This window comes from Elaeis guineensis, chromosome 1 (genome assembly GCF_000442705.2).
Source record: "Elaeis guineensis isolate ETL-2024a chromosome 1, EG11, whole genome shotgun sequence".
Taxonomy (NCBI): domain Eukaryota; kingdom Viridiplantae; phylum Streptophyta; class Magnoliopsida; order Arecales; family Arecaceae; genus Elaeis; species Elaeis guineensis.
Genome location: NC_025993.2, coordinates 143,322,869 through 143,343,850, shown reverse-complemented (window position 1 = coordinate 143,343,850; position 20,982 = coordinate 143,322,869). Strand labels below are relative to the sequence as shown.

The following is a 20,982-nucleotide window of genomic DNA, read 5'->3' as shown; positions in this document are numbered from 1 at the left end:
GAAAGGAAATGGAATAAGAATAGGACGAAAACCCTTGCAAGATGCCGGAAGAGAAAAAAAAAAGAGACCAAGCTGGAACCAGAGCAAACGGCACCATTCTTCCTAAAAGATTAGCAATGTTTATAGACAAGCATATGAAAGCCATAGAATCAGTTCGACCATTTCCACGGCAATCCCGAGACGAGCAAGACGGGGTCACCGGACCCCCTAGCTTGAGGCAGAAAGAGCACTTGGTTGGCTGCTTTTACGGCAGAAGATTCAGACAGACAAGCCTAGACATGGCAATAGACAAAGAAAGCAACCAAAAAATTATTGGTGCCACCAGTGGATTCCGCAGCTTTCCCTACAACGCTTTTCGCTTTAATGACGGTGACAAGCTACAGCAGCATCTTGCGAATTCGGGACACTTCATTAGGAAGAAATTCTAGGGACATTGCCAAACCATGAAACTTGTGTGTCAAATTTCAACATGCGACTTTTATCCAAGCACCAAGATCCAATCTTACATGATACGTCACGGAGTTGCTTGTCATTGGTCATACAACAAACGAAACTCTGTGCTGTGTGGAATTGCTGCGGCAATTGTGGTGATTTCATGGAATTTGAAATCTGCAGTAGTATACATAATCCTTTGATTAAACTATAGAATTGTTACGACCAATCCCCCCGTCACCCGATCGTCGGTGTCGCGCACCTGCAAGAAAAGTCCTCCTTGATCGGAGATACCTCCGACGGGAACTCTCCGACGGTCAAGTCAGAGAGGAGACTAGGCAACAGTAAAAAATCAGAGGCTCAGCGAGAGAGAGAGAGCTCAAGAGCTTAGAGGCGCTTTAGAGAGCTCAAGAAAGTTTGCTCCAAACTTATCAAGACTGTTGTCTTACCCCATTTTATAGTAGAATGCGGTATGGTCCCGTCATTAATGGTGCAGACAACTGGGGGGTTGTCAAATCGCCGGGGGCTGTCAAATCACCGGGATTAATCCATGTCCTTCGCAGGACAATACCCCAGGATGACCATATCGCATGTCCTTGACAGGACAACTGTCCACAGCGGTCGTACGGCGTTTGGGTGGGTTGGCCGACTATATGTCGGTATTCGGCTGCCGGGACGTCGGGTGATGATTCGGAGACACCGTCGGCTGATCTGCTGCCTTGCGGAAGTCGGACGTCGGCTGCCACCTCCGACAGTGAGCTAGTGATTTGGGCTCGGCCGCTCGGCCGGTTGGGAATAGTATGGGTTTGTTCGACCGACATACCTTCGGTCGGATATTGTCGGCAGCCATTGTTGGCGGTCATTGTCGGAGTCGTCATTAGAGTCATCCGTCGGAGTCGTCTGTCAGAGTCGTCCATCGATCCGATCGTTCATCGGAGTCGTCCGTCGGTCCGATCGGCAGAGTCGGACGTCGGTCGGACCGGTCCGAGGGTAAGTCGGCGTACAGGGGTCGGTCGGTATATCCCAACAGTTGCCCCCCCACTCCTGAGTCGGATGTCGTGTTGGCCAGCGTTTTCATGTGGGCGACGGCTTCGAACGAAAGGAGTGGTTTTCCATCACGTCATGCTCCGACTCTGACGACCGTACCAACGAACGATCCGGTGTCGGACGTCCCATTGGGAACGCGAACCGCCGTCTCCTTGGGAATGTGAACCGCCGTCTTCTTGAAAATGCGAACCGCCGTCTCCTTGGGAACACGAACCGCCATCGGTTAATGAATTCCGAGATGCGGTTTTTCCGCCACGTGTCAGGGTGCTATTGGGCCAAAATCGCTCATGCGGATGGAGGCGACGTGGCTCGATCTGGGGTAGGTGCATCGAACCGTCAGACCGAGGAAGGGCCCAGGCGCTGCCACATGTCGGCATCCGAAAAATCCTCGTTCGACGCGCTTTCATCTCGACCATTGAAGGGCTTTATATATATGCGGCCACTTACATCCAAAACTTCACATTTTGCTGCAAATCTCTTCCTGGCGCTGAGGCCTTGTCGAATTGTCCCCCAGTTCCAGGTAGTTGCTTCCGTCCTCTTCTTTTGAAAGCTCTTCTCAAAGTTTTTTTTTCGTTCCTGTCTGCTTGCATCCTTTTTCCTTTGTCATTTTTCATTTTGTTCTCCTTTTTGGGGCTAGCATTATGGCTAGAACCTCTCCTCGAGGAAGTCAGTCGGGAAACCCGACCGACAATTTTTGGTCGACCCCGGAGGTGAAGGCTTCTTCACTTTCGGGGCAGAACGTCGAACGGCTCAGGGAGCAGTACGGTATCCAGGAGCAGTTTGAACTCTTTGCCCCTGGGGCTGAGGGTCGGGTTAACAACCCGCCTCCAGGCCAGGTGGCCTTTTATGTCGAGGACCTTCGGGTAGGTCTTCGCTTCCCGATTCTGGAGTTTATCCGGAACGTCTTGGATTATTACGGGCTTTGCCCGGCTCAACTGACGCCGAACTCAGTCCGGTTAATAATCAGTTTTACTTTGTTGTGTCAGCTTTTGCCAACCTTTCTTCGCATTTATCTCTTCTAGGCATTCTTCGTCCTCCGACCCCATCCGAAAGCCTGAGGGTGGTGGTTCTTCAATCTCCGAAAGGGTCTTTCGTTCATTACCGGTCTTCCATTGTCGATCTACGGGTGGAAGAATTAATTTTTCTTTGCTTCTTCTCCGCTATCTTGGGGGTTCCCTTCCCGTTGGGACGACTCTCGGACTCAACCAAACGAAAATAGTCGGGTGGAGGTTGGAGACCGAGAGGACTTTCACCGACTAAAGGATGTGTCGGTGCAGAAGCAGAGGGAGCTCGTCACCGAGCAAGCTCTGTATGACGCCGGCCTGAGTTCGATTCTCTATTTAGGTACAGTTCAGTCTGTCGATCATTTTTTGTCTTTTTTGTATCCGTCTTTGGACTTGTGCTGATCCTTTGTTGAAATTACAGACATGTCGTCGAGAGTGAGACTGACAAATACCGATATTCGGCAACATGCGGCGAGGAAGAGATCGGCGCCCGGGGTCGGACCTTTGCGGCCTCCTGAGAGGCCTCAGATATCGTCGCCGACCGATATTATGACGGTGGCAGCGCAGTCCGACACCGAACATGCATCGGGCTACGAGCCGGTCATCGCCCTGTCGGCGTCGGCGATGCCACCCAAGGCACCGTCTGAGGAAGGGGCGACTGAGGGGGCAGCCGAAGGAGTGTCGGCTACCCCACCCATGGAAGAGGTTCGGGTCGAAGCACGTGAGCTCGAGCGACCTGCGGCGGCCCCCGTCGTGCCCTCGGGAGGGACCCAGTCGAACTCGAGCTTCCCGTCTCTCTCCAACCTCCGGGCCTGGGCGACTGATCGGGGGAAGGCACTGATGGCGCCGACGGACGACACAAGGTCGACGGGCCGCACCGCATCATCCGACGTTCAGGTTCCCGAAGGATCGTCGGTCCTGGCCAACCACAATTTGGCTAGGAGATTGTGTTAGGCGACCATTCTCCCGACCGATCGGGAGCTCCTGAAGGGTCGGCCGGTGTCCGACATTTTTTCTGCCTTTTATCCGACCATGATCCAGGTGAGCTCTTCTTCTTTTCCTTTCCCCTTCATTGTTATTTTTATCACTTCATTTTTCTGACGATCGGCCTTCTATTTGCAGCTAATCTACACCATGTCCGAGCTGGAGGCCGGGTACCGGAGGTTCGGCGACGTCCGGACGGCCTGGAAGAATCGGGCCGAAACCGTCGAAGTGGAGAAGGCGACGCTGGTGGACCAGCTAAAGTTGTTGGTCGACCGTGAGGCTAGGCTCTAGGAGGAGATCTCCCGACTCACCAACGGCCTAGCCATCTCGGAGGCCGAACTTCAGTCGGCTCGTGAGCAGATCCAGTGCAAGACCCACTCCGTTCACTGACTGCGGCATGAGCGGGATGGCTGCATCAGGGAGCTCGAGGCCGAGCGCGAACAGCTTCGGATTAGCCTGGAGAACCTGGCTAAGGCCGAGGAGAACTTGTCCTTCGCCCAAGCCGACGCCGACATAGCAAAAGCGGAGGCAGAGTTGGCCAAGGAGGCACTGAGTCGGATGGTGGAGGACTTCTGTGGCTCAGACGAGTATCAGGAGGAGCTTCTTGAGAGCGGCTTTGCCTTTTATCGGGTGGGGTACGAGGATGCCCGGGACATGATTCAAAGTCTGCACCCGGAGCTCGACCTGAGCGGCATCGTCCCTCCAGGGTCAGAGGACCAAGCCGCAAAGGAGGAGGCCGACCCACTACTGACGGGATAAGTTGTCGAAGGTGAGGCGGCTCCAACCTCCGGTCCCTTTCTGACCCGAGCGAGCATGCCGGTTGCTCCCGAACTCTACCCGGTGCAAGAAGTCGACTCCGACGAATAGTCGGAGTATCTGCTCCATTATCTTTGTATTCTTTTATTTCTATTTTGTCTATGATATTTATAATCGGGCTTCGTCCCAATTTTGTAATCGGGCTTCGGCCCAATTTTATAAGTCATTTCAACTTATCAAAATCAAAGATTTTTCAAACTTTTTTCCACGTGCGGTTCAAAGTGTTTGATTTGCCGAGCCATCCGTGAGAGTATAGGTCATACCTCGTTAGGACGTTCGGTAGGATCCAGCGTAGCCGATCAAAGTAGTCAGTAGCGCGCACCCTGCCAAAGGCCGTTCAAGCCCCGATCACAAGCCGGCATCCTGACCGTCATACAGATAGCGTAGGATCCGATGGTCGAGAGCCATACCAATTGTAGGTCGAGTGTCCGCCGCCCGAACCTTGATTGGGCGTGTACGTTAGGCCGAGTGTTGGCCAATCACCGAACGTAGCTTGTTGACACGATCATTCCGTAGAGTCTGATAGTCAAGTAGTGTCCGACGTATTCAGATAGGATAACGATGAAGAGTCGAATATCCATTGTCCGACTCTTGGTCGGGCGTGCACGTCGGGACGTATGATAAATGATGGCAAGCTGAATATCCTTCGATCGATCGTGATCAAGTCGGTGTATCGCAAGTCGAATACCTGTTGCCCAGACCTTGATCGGGCGGGTACGTCATGGCGTATGATAAACGGTGGCAAGCCGAATATTCTTCGATCGGTCGTAGCCAAGTCGGCATGTCGCGAGCACGACTGCGGTTATCCTGGCATTTTGCCCTTCTTAGTCAAAGCTAAGTTGGCAAGTTAGCCAGCTGCATTGCTCGAGAGTCGACTGCGGAAGGAGCGCGGCTTCAACTTAGAGAGGTTTCATTGCCAGCACTGGCCTTCTGTTAGTGTAGACAGAACGGTTCTCGTAAGAATCATGTATCATCGGTGATCGAGCCATAGATTCGACGATCGAGACGTAGATTCGGCGATCGAGTCGTAGACTTGGCGTAGAGTCGGCAATCGAGACGTAGATTCGGCGTAGAGTCATAGACTCGATGTAGAGTCGGCGATCGAGTCGTAGATTCCCAACGAGATGTGGGGCCCAAGTTAGGACGTCGAGGCTTGTACTTCTGGCGAGGGTCGACCCTCGACGGAGAGCCAAACTTTGTAGACTCTGGAGTTTTGAAATTGAGTTGTATTCCGAGCAAGGGCATACAGAATTTATTGATAATATAATTTTAGGTTGTCGGCATTTCAAGTTCGGGGAATGGCCGTCCCTTCCAGGATTTCAAGTCGGTAGGTGTCCGACCTGCAGGTGTCTGCAATCTTGTAGGGTCCTTTCCAGTTTGGAGACCGTTTCCCTTGATCCTGAGGCTTCGAGACTTTTGCCTTCTTTAAAACCAGATCTCCAGGCCTGAAAGACTTTGGCCTAACTTTAGTGTTGTAGTATCGAGCCACTCTTTGTCGGTAGGAAGCCATACGGAGTTGGGCCTCGCATCGGAGCTCGGATAGGAGGTCTAAGTCAGCTCTCTGACACTCGGAGTTGCCCGGTTCACGGTATTGCTCAACTCTAGTTGATGGTAGCCCGATCTCCAATGGGATCATTGCCTCCATCCCATAGGCCAAATTAAAAGGAGATTCCCCGATCAGGATCCGGGGTGTCGTTCGGTATGCCCACAGGACAGAGTGCAACTCTTCGATCCAGAGGCCTCTGGCTTCATTCAGTCGAGTCTTTAACCCATGCAGAATGGTCCGATTGGTTGCTTCGATTTTTTCGCTGGACTGTGGATGCCCGACCGAGGTTAGCTTATGCGTGATATGAAATCTCGCATAGAACTATCTGAAATCATTGTTGTCGAACTGTCGCCCATTGTCGGTGATGATGGTGTGCAGTAGTCCAAACCTAGAGATGATGGACTTCTGGACAAAGTCTTCCATCTTACGCTCGGTGATTTGTGTCAGAGGTTCGGCCTCCACCCACTTGGTGAAGTAGTCGATTGTGACAATTATAAACTTTCTTTGGCCAGACGTCGGAGGGAAAGAGCTGAGTATGTCGATCCCCCATTGGGCGAAGGGCCATGGGGCGACAATGGAAGTCAGTTGGTTGGCGGACCGATATTGTAAGTTGGCGTACTTATGACATGGCTCACACCTCCGAACCAAGTCAGCCGCATCTTTCTTCATGGTGGGCTAGTAGTAACCTTGCCGTAGGACTTTGTAGGCCAAAGATTTGCCCCCAGGTGACTCCCACAGATCCCTTCATGCACCTCTTTGAGTGCGTAGTCTGTATCCGTCGGTCCCAGGCACTGTAGCAAGGGAAGGGAGAACGACCTTTTGTAGAGTCTCCCATCCATCATTACATACTGGGAGGCCGTCCACCGGAGTCGCTTGGCTTCCGCAGGATTTTCGGGGCTAGTTCTGTCAGTCAGATACTGAATGATCAGATCCATCTAGCTTGGCTCGATCGTCAGTTGTAGTACCTCCTCAGCCCTGTTGATGCTCGATTGCTCGAGACTTTCCATAAGTATCCGGCCCAAAGTGCCGTAAGCAGATGTCGCAAGCCTGGAGAGTGCGTCGGCCCGAGCATTCTCCGACCTGAGAATGTGGGAGATCTTGAAATACTTGAGGTATGCCATGAGATCTCTCACCTTCTGAAAATATTTCACCATGGTCGGGTCCCGCACTCCGAATTCGCCTTTGACTTGCCCCACAATCAGTTGGAAGTCGGAGAAGACTTTGAGGCTGTCGATCCCGAGCTCCTTCATCACTCTCAAGCCAGTGAGAAGTGCTTCATACTCGGCTTGATTATTGGAAGCTTTGAAGTTGAATCGAAGGGCATACTCGATAACCACTCCCTCCGAGTTGGTGAGCAGGAACCCAGCCCCGCTCCTTTGGGCATTGAAAGCTCCATCTATGTGTAACACCCAGGTTGACCCGGGGTCATGTCCAGAGGTTGTAGCTTCTTTGGAGCTCCTATCTTCCGATATTTGGTCGGCTGTCGGGCATTCCGCAATAAAGTCGGCTAGGACTTGGGCTTTCAAAGTAGGTTACGGTCGGTACTGGATGTCGAACTCCCTCAGCTTCACCATCCATTTCGCCAGTTGTCCTGATGTGTCGGGGCGATGGAGGATCGCCCTCAGGGGCTGGTCGGTGAGGACCACGATGGCATGTGCTTGAAAATACGGACGGAGTCGTTGCATGAATATGACCAGGGCAAATATCATCTTCTCTGCCCTTGAATACCGAGTTCCACCCCGTGGAGCACTTTGCTAGTATAATATACGGGCTAGTGAGTTCGGCTCTCGTTCTCCCAGACGAGTACCAAACTAACCGCCTTTGGGGTGGTGGCCAAATAAAGGTACAATATTTCTTCGACCTCTTGCTTTACAAGCAGGGGTGGAGAAGCCAGGTACTTCTTTAAATCTTCAAAGGCTTGCCGACACTCATTCGGCTAAGAGAAGTCCTTCGTCCGCCTCAGGGTTTTGAAGAATGGGAGGCATCTCTAAGCCGACCGAGAGATGAATCGACTGAGCGTGATGATCTTTCCATTGAGCTACTGTACCTCTTTTTTGGTATTTGGGTGCCACATGTCAATGATCGCCTTTATCTTCTCAGGGTTGGCCTCGATTCTGCGTTGAGAAATGAAGAACCTGAGGAACTTCTCCGAAGCTATCTCGAAGGCGCACTTAGTCGGATTTAGCTTCATCCGATGTCGTCGAAGAGTGTGAAAGGTTTCTTCCAAGTTTTGGACATGATCTGAAGCCTGCGCGTTCTTCACCAGCATGTCATCCACATACACCTTCATGTTGCATCCGATTTGAGCTTTGAAAATCTTATTGACGAGGCATTGGTAGGTGGCTCCGGCATTCTTCAGACCGAAGGGCATCACTCTATAGCAGTAAAGGCCCTTGACGGTCACGAAGGCCATATGCTCTTCATCCTCGGGCGCTATCCGGATTTGGTTATATCCGACGAAGGCATCCATGAAGCTGAGCAGTCGATGATCGGACGTCGCATCCACCAGCTAGTCGATCTTCGACAGTGAGAAGCTGTCCTTCGGACAGGCCCGATTCAAATCGATGTAGTCAATACAGATCTTCCACTTTCCGCTGGCTTTTTTCACCATGACGACATTTGCGAGCCATTCGGGATATGTGGTTTCTCTGATGAAGCCCGCCTCGAGTAGCTTGTCCACTTCCTCATCGATGGCCTTCTGTCTTTTGAGGGCGAAAGCTCATTTTTTCTGTCTCACCGACTTCGCACTAGGGGCGATGTTGAGTCGGTGAGTCATTATTTTCGGAGGTATGCCGGACATATCCACTGCTGACCAAGTGAATATGTCGGCGTTAGCTTTCAATAGCTCTATCATCTACTGTCGCTCTGGGTCGGGCAACTGCGACCCGACCCAGATGACCTGTTCAGGATTTTTTGTCATCGGGATGGAAATCAGCTATTCAGCCGGTTCACCCCGCTCCTCCTCTTCCCGTTGGTCCAGCTTGTCGACCGTCAGGGAGTCCTTCGATTCATTGCATTGAGTAGAGATTTGGAAGTATCGTCGGGTGAGCTGTTGATCCCTGCGCATTTCTCCGGCTCCATTTTTAGTTGGAAATCGGACCAGCAAGTGGTATGTCGAGACTATTGCCCTGAGGGCGTTTAGTCCGGGACTTCCAAGTATGGCGTTGTAGACCGAAGGTACTTGGATGACCGTGAATGTCATGTGGATGGTGCTTTATCGTGGTTCGGCCCCAGCCATCACAGAAAGAGTAATTTCTCCTTCCACCGCGATGGCTTTCCCGACGAAACCCACTAGGGGTGTAGAGACTCTCCTGAGTCGGTCGGTCGACAGTCGCATTTGGGAGAAGGTCGAGTAAAATAAAATATTAGTCGAGCTTCCATTATCAACAAGAATCTTTTTTATATCATAGTTCGCTATTGTCGTCGAGATAACAATAGCGTTATCATGGAGAGTTTGGATTTTTCGGGCATCCTCATCTGTAAAGATGATTACATCATCCTGATGCGGCCTCTTCATCGACTCCCCTTCAGCAGTCATTTCTTGATTCAGTCATCTGGAGATCATGTTGATGACCCCAGCAGTAGGCTGATTATTCGCTACCTTTTCAGTCGGTTGGAGTTGCCGGTCGGGAAGGGGTCGAGCCGGTGGGTCCCTTTGGTACTTTTCGAAATACCCTCATCGTATGAGGACCTCTATTTCATCTTTGAGTTGGATGCATTGCTCGGTGGTGTGACCGTGGCCCCGATGGAATCGACAGTATCTCCTCCGATCGAGGCCCTTTGCCTTCAAAGGCAGGGGCCGTCGCAGGTATTCCGCTCCTTCGATCTCCATCAGGATCTGCGCACGAGGAGCGGAGAGAGGGGTGTAGGAGTCATACCTGCGATGCGTCAGTCTCAGACTCCGACGTCGGGGTGATCTCGGACTCCGTCATCGGGGCGAGACCCATTTATCAGTTAGGGGCCTGTTGGGTTCAACAGCAGCCCGATTTTTCTTCCACTTCTTCTGGCCCGCGCCTTCGGTCAGGCATCGGTCGGAAGCTCCTTCGTCCGCACGCATGTATTTGTACGCATGCTCCAGCAATTCGGCATACGTCCAGGGGAGGGTCTTGTTCAAGGAATATGTGAATCGGGACCCCCTTAGCCCCCTCTTCATGGCCGAGATAACCATGTCTTCGTTGAGGTCCCGGACCTCAAGTGTGGCTATGTTGAATCGGGCCACAAAATATTGGAGCATCTCATTTTCTCCCTTTTTGAGGGAGAAAAGACTGTCCGAGGTTCGTGGCGGTTTCCGGCTGGTGCTGAAATGGGCCACGAAAGAATGCTCGAGCTGCCCGAAGGAGTGGATACTCTCTGAGCGGAGGCCGGAGTACCAGGCCCTGGCAGCTTTACGAAGCGTGGTGGGGAAGCCGATGCAGAGGAGGGCATCGATTGCCCCTTGAATTATCATGAGAGCCTTGTAGCTCTCCAGATGGTCAACTGGGTCGGTGGAGCCGTCGTAAGGCTCCACGTGAGGCATCTTGAACCGACTAGGGATCGGTTCATCGAGGATAAATCGAAAGAGAGGTTGGGCGGTCCGGAAGTCGACGTCGTTCGAAGACTTCTGACCGTCCGTCTGGAGTTGGGCAAGCTGACGGTCGATTTCTTCGAACTTACGTTCGTAGTCGTCCAACCGTCAGTGTTGTGAAATCCCAGGGGTTGAACCTCCCGACGAACTTGAGAGTGAGGCAGACGGTGTCTGTGGCCGCTTCTCCTTCCTCGCCCACTCCAGCTGGGAAGGAGAAGGACACCGAGATCGGTGGGTGTCACGCCGTGGCTCCTCGCTCCTCGGTGGGAGTGCTGAGACGGCTACTCTTGAGGAGGAGACGAAAGTTGATGCGGACGTCGGTGGCTGCTTCTGGATGGCATAGGGTGTGCCGTCAGTTGTTCCATCGGCGGTTGTGGCAACTGAGTCAGTTGCTGTTGAATATTTTTGACCGCGTCCGTCAGAACGGTCATTTGCTGCACGATCGCCTCAATTTGCACCTCCGTAGTTACCACCGTATGCGGAGAGCTGGGTTCCGCCATGGAAGGTGAAGGAGGGGCCTCTTCCCGATGGGAAGAGCACCTCGCCGACCCGATAGCTCTCGATTGCTGAGCCCTGATTTTCGTCATCTCGAGAGATTTTTTCAAGCTCTGTGGAGCTCGCTGGCTTACCTTTGTCGAATACCCCCTACCTGGTGCGCCAAATCTGTTGTGGCCAATCCTCCCATCGCCCGATCGTCGATGTCGCGCACCTGCAAGAAAAGTCCTCACTGACCAGAGATGCCTCCGGCGGGGACCCTCCGACGGTCAAGTCAGAGAGGAGACTAGGCAATAGTGGAAAATCAGGGGCTCAACGAGAGAGAGAGAGAGCTCAAGAGCTTAGAGGCACTTCAGAGAGCTTGAGAAAGCTTGCTCCAAACTTACCAAGACTGTTGCCTTACCCCATTTTATAGTAGAATGCAGTATGGTCCCGTCATTAATGGTGCAGACAACTGGGGAGTTATCAAATCGCCGGAGGCTGCCAAATCACCGTGGGTTGTCAAGTCACTGGGGATTAATCTATGTCCTTTGCAGGACAATGCCGCAGGGCGATCATACCGCATGTCCTTGACAGGACAACTGCCCATAGCGGTCGTACGATGTTTGGGTGGGCTGGCCGACTATATGTCGGTATTCGGCTGCTGGGACGTCGGGTGATGACTCGGAGACACCGTCGGCTGATCTGGTGCCTCGCGAAAGTCTGACGTCGGCTGCCATCTCGGACAGTGAGCCGGTGATTTGGACTCGGCCGCTTGGTCGGTCGGAAATAGTATGGGTCTGTTCGACCGACACACCTTCGGTCGGATATTATCGGCAGTCATTGTCGATAGTCATTATCGGAGTCGTCGTCGGAGTCGTCCGTCGGTCCGGTCGGTAGAGTCGGACATCGATCGGATCGATCCGTGGGTAAGTCGGCATACAGAGGTCGGTCGGTATATCTCAATAAAAATAAAAGAGAAAATGAGGTTGTACATTTAACTCCATGTCGATATCTCTCAGTATTTATTAATTTTAGATAACTGTGGAATCTGGATGTCATATTGACATCATAAACTGCTAGTGTAAAAAATGGAAGTGCTGTGGCTGTTTGGTTTTCCTAAATTTGCAGATGTCAAATTTTGGCATGATGGGAGACAAAAAAATTCAGAAAGCATTAAATATGCCGTTCAAGGTTTCAAATGTATCTCCAAAGCTGACACTGGGAGAAATCTTCATCAGTCCCCAGTAAAAGGATCAATCTTCTTCCTTAATACTCCATATCTCTCAATACCATCTCGATGAAGAATTAGCCAAGCATTTTTTTCAGGCTTTAATCTTTCAAATGAAACTTCCTGTAGGAATTCTATTCATCCCAGTTGGCAAACAACTTCATGCATGCATGCTCTTGCACGCGCAGAGAGACGCAAATGGAAATTTTTAGGCATTACTTGGAAGAAACAATTATAAGTGCTAAAAGGTCAGATAACAAGACCAGAGAGGATGGTTTTTTCTAAACATAAAACCGATCATAAAATCAACATTCATTCGTATAGCTTCTAAGCACCGTTGCAATTCACACAGAGGTGGGGGGAGAGAGTGATGCAAATAGATATTGTTTAGGCGTTAGTTGTAAGAAGCAATCATAAGTATTAAAAGGTCCGAAAACAGGACCAAAGAGGATGGGTTCGAGGTGCACATTAAGCAATCTTACTTCAAAAGTTCAGGTCATTTGGATTAAAGCTCAGTAGACATGTTGAAGTTCCCAACAAGGCTGGTGAAGTAATCATGGAACACAGATAACGTGGAGGGATAAAAGATTGCAGTGACAGTAAAGTAGGTGAAACTGTTGATTTGATAGAGGATATGGAAAAGGCGCTATCCTAGGACTCTGAAACCCAGACATCAGCAACCACTTGAAGATGCATCACGGCAATTTGTTCCAAAGTTACTGCCACACTAAATGTAGTTGAAATCTAGCCTTTAAGAAAAAAACAAGAGTATTTGTTCAACATTAAAAACGGCAACCAACTGTATGGGGCTCCCACTATAGGAGCGGAACACAGAAGCAACTCTGCATGCAGGGTAAATCTGTACATATGGCCCTCCCCAGCGGTCGTTCAACATCAGGAACATAAGAACTATGGGATAAATTAAAGGACTTCCATTGGAGCACAGGGAAAGAATTTTATTTTCAAGCCTGTGAATTCTTTACGCAGCCCCTTTATCCTTTTTCATTCAAGAGTTGATATAGTTGGCATCATTGTCATGGCAATTACTATTGCCAACTAATGGTGACAGTGGAAATGGACCTTGATGTTCACATGATGCCATCAATATCGATGTCGGTCACGGAGAACTCACAAAATTTAATGTGCTGACTTGAGGTCTGTCAAAATAAACAATTTGATGGATAAAGTGTAATCATTGATTAGATTGTTCAACACCTTGGAAAAAAGGCAGTGGGTTTTTTTTGGTTATTATAACAAAAAAACAAAAGGCAGTGGGTTTACAAATAGAAGGTAACAAGGAGAAACAAGACTACACGAGATAGATGTTCAAAATGAAACAGGTGCCAGGCAGAAGAGATAATATACACAATAAGAAATAGGGTAATCAAAAAAAAATATTTGAGACTTGTTTGATTCATGAAAAAAAAAAAAATACTCAATTTTTTTTATTTTTTTTTAAAAATTAAATTTTAACATATTTAAAATAATTTATTATAAAATAGTTTATATTTGATTGAGCATCTATATTTTTAAAAAAAATTATATAAAATATCTATTATATCCTTAGTAGATATAAGATCATATCTTTTTGCTTCTAAGCTTTATATAAATATTAATATAATATTTATATTAATATAAATATAATATTAATACGTTATAATATAATATTAAACTATAATAATTTATTATATTAATATAATACTAATATATATTTATAATATTAATATTTTAATATAATAAATTTATTAATATAGATATAATTATAATATTATATTAATATAAATATTATATTCATATTAATAGAAATATTATATTAGTATAAATATTAAAATAATATTAAAATATAATAACTATTATAATAATATTATTATATTCATATAAATATTAAAATAATATTAATATAATATTATATCACTCATCAGTATTTTATCCTAATCATTCATTGATAGTTTGTAAAATCTTAACTGTTGATCTAAAGAGGTATTTTAGGAAATAACAAAGTAGCACCATCTTCCATCCTATAAGAAGTGCCAAAATCCATCTTCTCCATGAATTTTCATTTTTCATGAAATATGAAAAATAATTTTTTATAAAATTTTTTTTCACTCTCTTTTCTTTTAAAACTCCAACCAAACAAAAAATTCCTTATCCATTTCTCAAAAAATACCTCTTCCCCTCCTCACTTCCCATCAACCAAACAAGTCTTTAGGCTCATATCATGCTCATGGGCCTGTGAGCCATCGTCATCACCCCGGCCTCTATTATTATGCAAATAGTGTCATCTTATAACTAACACAAGATTCCTCGAGTCTCAAAAGTTTACAATGGTTACATTATGTTCCTGAGACACACTTTTGCTTCATTAATTCAAGTTACAGAAATTACTCTCTATCCACCCTTTTAACGTATAGTCATGGCAAAAAGCAATTTGTTTGAAAAATCTATGATACGTATTCCAATAATTAGAATATTTCTACTTAAACAATAACATTAAGCTATATTTAGGTCTCTAAAACTTAAATTTACAAAGATCCATACTTCTCATTCCTCTTGCATATATATCTTTGTCATGAACAATGTACCACTGGATTTGCCTACTCCCTGCAACACCTGCTGAATAAATTTTATTGGTAACCTATCACAAAGCTTTTCCAAATTAATGATAAACTGAATAGTTCTCTTTTATCTTAATTTTTTCCATCAATTATTGAAGCAAAAGAAGCATCTAAATGATTGGCCTTCTCACAAAAAAATGATATCCCACTGATTACAGTGACGATTCCTCAGACCAATTTGCCACAACTCAGAACAAGAACATCTTTCACAAAAAATAATTGAAAAAAAAAAAAGAGAAAAAGAATGACGAACTTTGAGAGCACTTTAAGGTTGCACTTTCAACCATGTACCTGCAACCACCAGATTCTCTCATAACATGTTTAGAAGAAGAGTCACAACATTGATCCCATCAATATACTCCTGTAGTTGAGCAAGCGATGGCAAGAAATTGGAATTCTAAAGTCATTCAATCCTAAAATCAGCATTTAAAAAATAATATTTAATTACAGTGCATAACTGAGGTGTTTCCAGATATTATTTCCTTCAGTTAATTGTAGATGAACAAATGTCCCTGCAAGTAACATGCTTTGTGCTTCATCATCTAAAGGCTTTCAGATGTCAGTCGGGCCCTGCTAGAACATCACCCAGTAGGACATCATCACAGACCTCATATACAAACAACTATCCACATCCTCGATACCAATTTCTCAGCACTTATCAAGGACTATGGGAGGCTCTTCAACTTTGACTTCCTCCACAATATCACATGCGAACATTGAATGACAATAGAACATGACTTGGTGCATACCAGAATAGTTCTTGCAATTGCACTTCTTCAAAGCATGTAATAAGGATCATTATTACCAAGACAAGAACCCAGGTGAAGCTATTTTATACAAACTAGAACTTATAGTGGGATGTCAAATAATAATAAACAAAATATGAGAAAGAAATACATTACATGCTTCCCATATATTGACCCGAAGCACAAGCAATCCATTTGCATTACATAAACAACAACAAGAAAAAAACAAAAAAACTAAATGATAATCCTCTGGCCACCATGTCCTAACTATCAAAGTACTTCTACTAGCTAATTGTCTCTCTACATTTGGCACAACAAAAACTCTGTAATCACTTCAGAGCATATTGCTGTATCCTACATTGCAGCACTTTTCTACTGCCATGTAACTATCAAAAATATAAGCCTCCACTGCAAGAAAGGGCACAACCAAATCCAAAATAGATGATTTAAAGCAATACCTAAAATTAAACTAAACTAAATAATACAAGGTTTGCTGTATCGACCTGTATTAACCTGTACCAACCGTACCATATCTGTAATGTACTGGTACATTACCGAGGTTCGGTATATAAGCCGAATCGGTCCATACTAGTCCGAACCAAGCAGACGACCCCATACCATACTGCACTGACCAGTACCATCTAAAATCAGGGGTACTATGATAAAAAGAGAGGGAAAAGAGAATTGAGAGCTGCCTTGGTATGGGATGCATATCGTACCAAACTGGTAACGTACCAGGTATGGTACCCAGCACTAGGATTGTGGATCTTAATTTATCATCTGTTCCTTGTTTCTAGAACATCACAGCTACTGGTCCAGCAACAATCATCTATACTTAACTCCACATGATTTAGTTCCATACCTTCCTAAACCAATCCTAGAAAGTTATATTGATATCCACATGAATTATGAGAAGAAAAGTAATATCAGCTGACTTCCAAGAAAAGTAAAATCAAGACTAAGCTCGCATTCTTTGTTGTAGGAATGCCCACAAGCAATAACTCTTTTAACAATCTTCCATCTTACTAACAGATTTCCGATAGACAGATTCTGTCCCTGTCATCCCTTCTATCTCCATTTAGAACCTTAATCACCCTTTCCCAACACAATGACAAGTACTGAAGAGAAACTGTCAGAAATACTTGATTCTTATGATCTGATGCTACCCAAGAAAAACCTTAGGTTAAAAAGCTTTAAGCATGTAAAGGTCAACAATTCCAAGTGACACAGCTAGGGTGGAAAAAGAAAATTAGAGATGATCCTGATTGCCTCCCACTGACTGCATCCAAAAGCTACAATTTAAATGCTACTAATGACTGAAAAACCAGAATTAGCTAAAGAAAACTGTACACCTTAACCAATAACCTGAAAACAAGGTATGCACAATAATTCAATGACGAAGCAAGCAGACAACTAAAGGAGTTAGATAGTTGTGTAGTTTCTTAATTCATCAATAGAGCATAAATAAAACACTCTGCAAACAAGCACACACCTTTCTTCCCTCAGAAAGCCAGTTTTTTTTTTTCAATAATATGATTCAACAATACGAGAAGGGCAAGAGCCTACCTAACAATAGTTAATTTTCTCGCAATAAAGAATATAATTCTCATGTTATCTTTCTTCCAGATGTCATTGCATAAACACTCATTTTTTAATTACAGTTCCCTAAACAAGTGTGTCAATTGACAGTTAGCCATCTTCCCTTTTCCCATAATTTTTCACAAATGGCTGCTTCCAAGGTTCCATAATGTGATTTTATTAACTAAGAAACAGCCGACATTTTTCAAAAAATGAACCCATATATATATATATATATATATATATCACAAAGATACAACTTTTTTCACTAAACATTCAACTAATCATACGGGAAAAATATAATATGTTACACTAGAACATCCACACATCAAGAAAAGCACACCGAGTTATAGCAACCAGATCTACTCATAGAATAGTTTTTCCAGAACACAAGTACATAACCAGAGCCAAAACAACGGATGCAACAATCCTTAACCCACTTATCCACCTTAAATGATCCCCAGGCTATAGCCATCCAACAACGGGGAAAAACAGACACACACCAAGGAAGTAAAAGTTTCAAGTTACAACCACTCACTCACAAATCCTGCCTTCACTGCTGCGGGACATAGTAGTAGGCGAGGGGATCGGTCGGCGCCCCCGCGAGACCCCTGGGGATGGCATCGTCCTTCCCCTCCTCCCTGGGCACGATGTCGACGAGAAAGTCGAAGACGTCGGTGCGGGTGATGGCGGCGGCGATGTCGCTCTTCTGAAGGGTGCGGCGCTTGTTCTCCTCGGCGTGGGCCCAGCCCCGGAGGGTGAGCTCGAGGATGAACATCTCGCAGGCACGGGCGAAGACGACCGGGGCCTCGGCGGCGATCATGCGGACGTCCTCGTCCGCCTTCATGATCTTCTTGATCCGGGCGAGGGGGAGGTTGTGGTTCTTGAAGTCGGTGGTCTGCTCGATCTCGCGGTACTGATCGGCCCAGAACATCTGGAGCTGCTGCTGCTGTTGCTGCTGCTGCTGCTGGTAGAGGTGGTGGTAGGCCTGATAGGGCCCCACGGCGGCGGAGTATGGGACCGGAGTGGCGACGCCGATCGCCGGGGGCGTCCCATGGCTCTTCTGATCCATCTACACCTGCGGGTTAACAGAGCCACACGCGTCAAGATCGAAAGTTTTGGAGGGAGAAATCGGAAGAATCGAGGGTTTGATGCAGGAGGGAAGGGGGTGTCCGGACCTCTTTGTCAGGAAAGAGGAGGGATTTTTAAAGGGGGTGGAAGCAGAAAAGAGGAGAAATGGGGAATGTAGCGTTAGGGTTTGAGAGATTAACGGGAACGCAGAATGCGGATTAATACAAGGGGAATTTTTTTTTCCTTCCGGGGTACGGAAAGGAGAGGAATGGATGAAAGCGGAAAGAGGCAAGCGAGGCGGTTTTCAATTGGGTAGTAGGTTGGGAAGTTGGGGAAGACTGAAGAGGTGCGGCTTGAAATTAAAGGATGGGAGTTGTTCGAGTTTTAAATAGGGCTCGTCATCACGGAGGGCAAGTTGGGCAGCTTCGCTTTACCAACCAAAGGACGCACTCTTGCTGGACGTGTGCCACGTGGAAAGTTTTAGGTAGGTGTTTTTTACAGTCTAGTACCTTGTAGATGATGAATTCCCAATTTGGTTCCGATAATATATACATACATACATAGATACATATTATTTTTAAAAATTTAAAAATATAAATTTATCTTTTAAAATTTAAAAATATCCTAAAAGACGATCAATTTTTTCTATCAATTGGAGCTCGCCTTTATCGCACAATCAATTGCAGAGCCATCAAAGACTCAAGTAAAATTATTTCTTTGGAGGTGTCGAATCAAATTACATCTATCGCAAGCGAAAATGAAAATAATCCTACATGCATGAGCAACATTGGATCCAACCACAGTACCATAATGAAATCCTAAATCAAGTGGCATGAGCTGATTTATTAGTTTTAGTGGAAGAAATAGAAAATATTTTAAGGTCAAGCAATTTATAGCAGTCCTAAGATCAAATAGGATGAGTTTTTGGTCACTGCGAATGAAATATCTAAAATGCCCTATATTAGTTGATAAATATCTTTTAACACTTCTTGTTAATATATAACAATTAACTTACTCAAAAGGCTTCTGTACATAATTTGATGGCAGTGTATATCTAAAATCATCCATTGAGTGATTTTCTATGAATTGGCAACATTTTTATAAATAAATCCAAGGATTAGTACTATAAATTAATAACAATTCACCTTCGTTATTGATCTAGATGATGTTAAACCTACAGGAAGGAAAGGAAGCCATCTACTTGGCTTCCCTTGGAATACTTGCTCTCCTGCAATCAGGTCCAAGAGTCTCTTGAGATTTGAACAAAAACTCACTAAGCCTCCATAGCTAAAGCTAGCCCATTTCCCCTTCTCTTCCCTAGAGGACCTTTTCACTTCCCATTGTTTCTTTCTTTCGGTTATTAAGGGAAGATCAGATAGGCCAACAAGATTCAAGAACCATGATTAATGTATTTTTCTTATTATCTCAAGCTTTTTTCTTCGCTTCAATTATATTAGGAGAAAAAATAGAAGTTTAAGGTATGCAGTGGGATTCATAGTTTTGCATAGATGGGTCTTTTTTGTAATTTAGGTTTTAGGCTTTTGATTCCTTTTTCACATTGAATGTTTGAGTATGTATTCATGTAGGTATATGTTTGGCATGAAAGGATTTCTTTTGGTGTATCTATGTCAAATTTTTGTCCTCATTATGATAGGATGTATTGCAGTCAAGGGATCGGATGGCTGGTTTGCCTCCGTGTTCGCATACGTGAGGTATTGTCCACTTTGACTTTGATTATTTTTGGATTTTTATAGATCTTGACCATTTGGAGCCTAACGGTTTTATCTTTTAAAAAGCACTTCATTTGGGAGAGAAGATTCCAATCCATATAAGCTATACTCTCTCTTGATCGGAGGAGAGGAGGGGCTAATATAGTGGCTCCAAATGGCCAAGATCCACTGAAGCTTAAAGATAGTCAAAGTCAAAATGGACAATACCTCACATATGCGGATGCAGAGGCACTGTCTGTGCGAATACCTCTTGCCCACGCATATATACTCCCTCTTGACTAGAGGACTAATGTGAGGGAGTATGGCTTATATGGATTGAAATCTTCTTTTCTATGTAAGACGCCTTTTAAAAAGTAAAACTGTGAGGCTTTAAATGGTCAAGACCCACTGAAGTCCAAAGATGGCCAGATTCAAAACAAATAATACCTATATATACAGGTGTGGAGGCAAATCTAGCCATTTGGGCAATCTGATTTCTTGACTGCAATATTAGTGTTGTCTGTGGGAACACCTTCTACCCATACACACATGCTTCCTCTTGACTAGAAAGGCTAATGTTGTGAGAAAATGATATTTTTAGTCCCATATTGGTTGTGAGTCAAGAGAGAGTTTGACTTATATAGATTGGAATCTTTTATTCCATGTGAGACACCTTTTAAAAGATAAAACCGTGAGGTTTTAAATGGCTAAGATTCACTGAAACCCAAAGATGGTTGTGATACCCTAATCCAAAATATAGTAGACATCTTAAAGCGGGCTACAAAAATAAAAAGAAAAAGAAGAGACTTATTTGACCAACACATGCATTGTACGTGCTGGAAAATCGTGGGAAAGGAGCGACATGGAAGAACTCCCGAGTTCTTCACCAATTAAGACTCCTAATCCAATCAGAAAATCGAGTGGAAATCAAACTCAAATCTTCTCTAAATCAAAGTCTATTTAAAGACTTCGATCTCTAAACTTTTTTCTTACAAAATCACTATAAAAAATCTCTTGATTTCTCCTTACTCACCAGTGGCTTTTCTTTATTTTGGCTGCTGGAAAATCAGATCTAAGTCCGTTAAAAGCTAGGTAATCTCTTCACTTCTCCTCCAATCTTTCATGAGATTTTATGTTTGAGATTTTTATGGTTTATTGCTGAAAA

The 20,982-nt window shown here is 45.5% G+C and overlaps 1 protein-coding gene across 1 annotated transcript; it reads right to left on the bottom strand.

Annotated features, from left to right (window-relative positions):
• Window positions 1–17,384: 17,384 nt before the first annotated feature.
• On the bottom strand, window positions 17,385–18,467 carry LOC105039016 (nuclear transcription factor Y subunit C-6). Its single transcript, XM_010914989.2, has 2 exons — window positions 18,216–18,467; window positions 17,385–18,115 (listed from the first exon to the last, which is right to left on the bottom strand). Exon 2 carries the CDS (start codon window positions 18,107–18,109, stop codon window positions 17,591–17,593), a length of 519 nt encoding a protein of 172 aa, XP_010913291.1. The 5' UTR covers window positions 18,110–18,115; window positions 18,216–18,467; the 3' UTR covers window positions 17,385–17,590.
• Window positions 18,468–20,982: the final 2,515 nt, after the last annotated feature.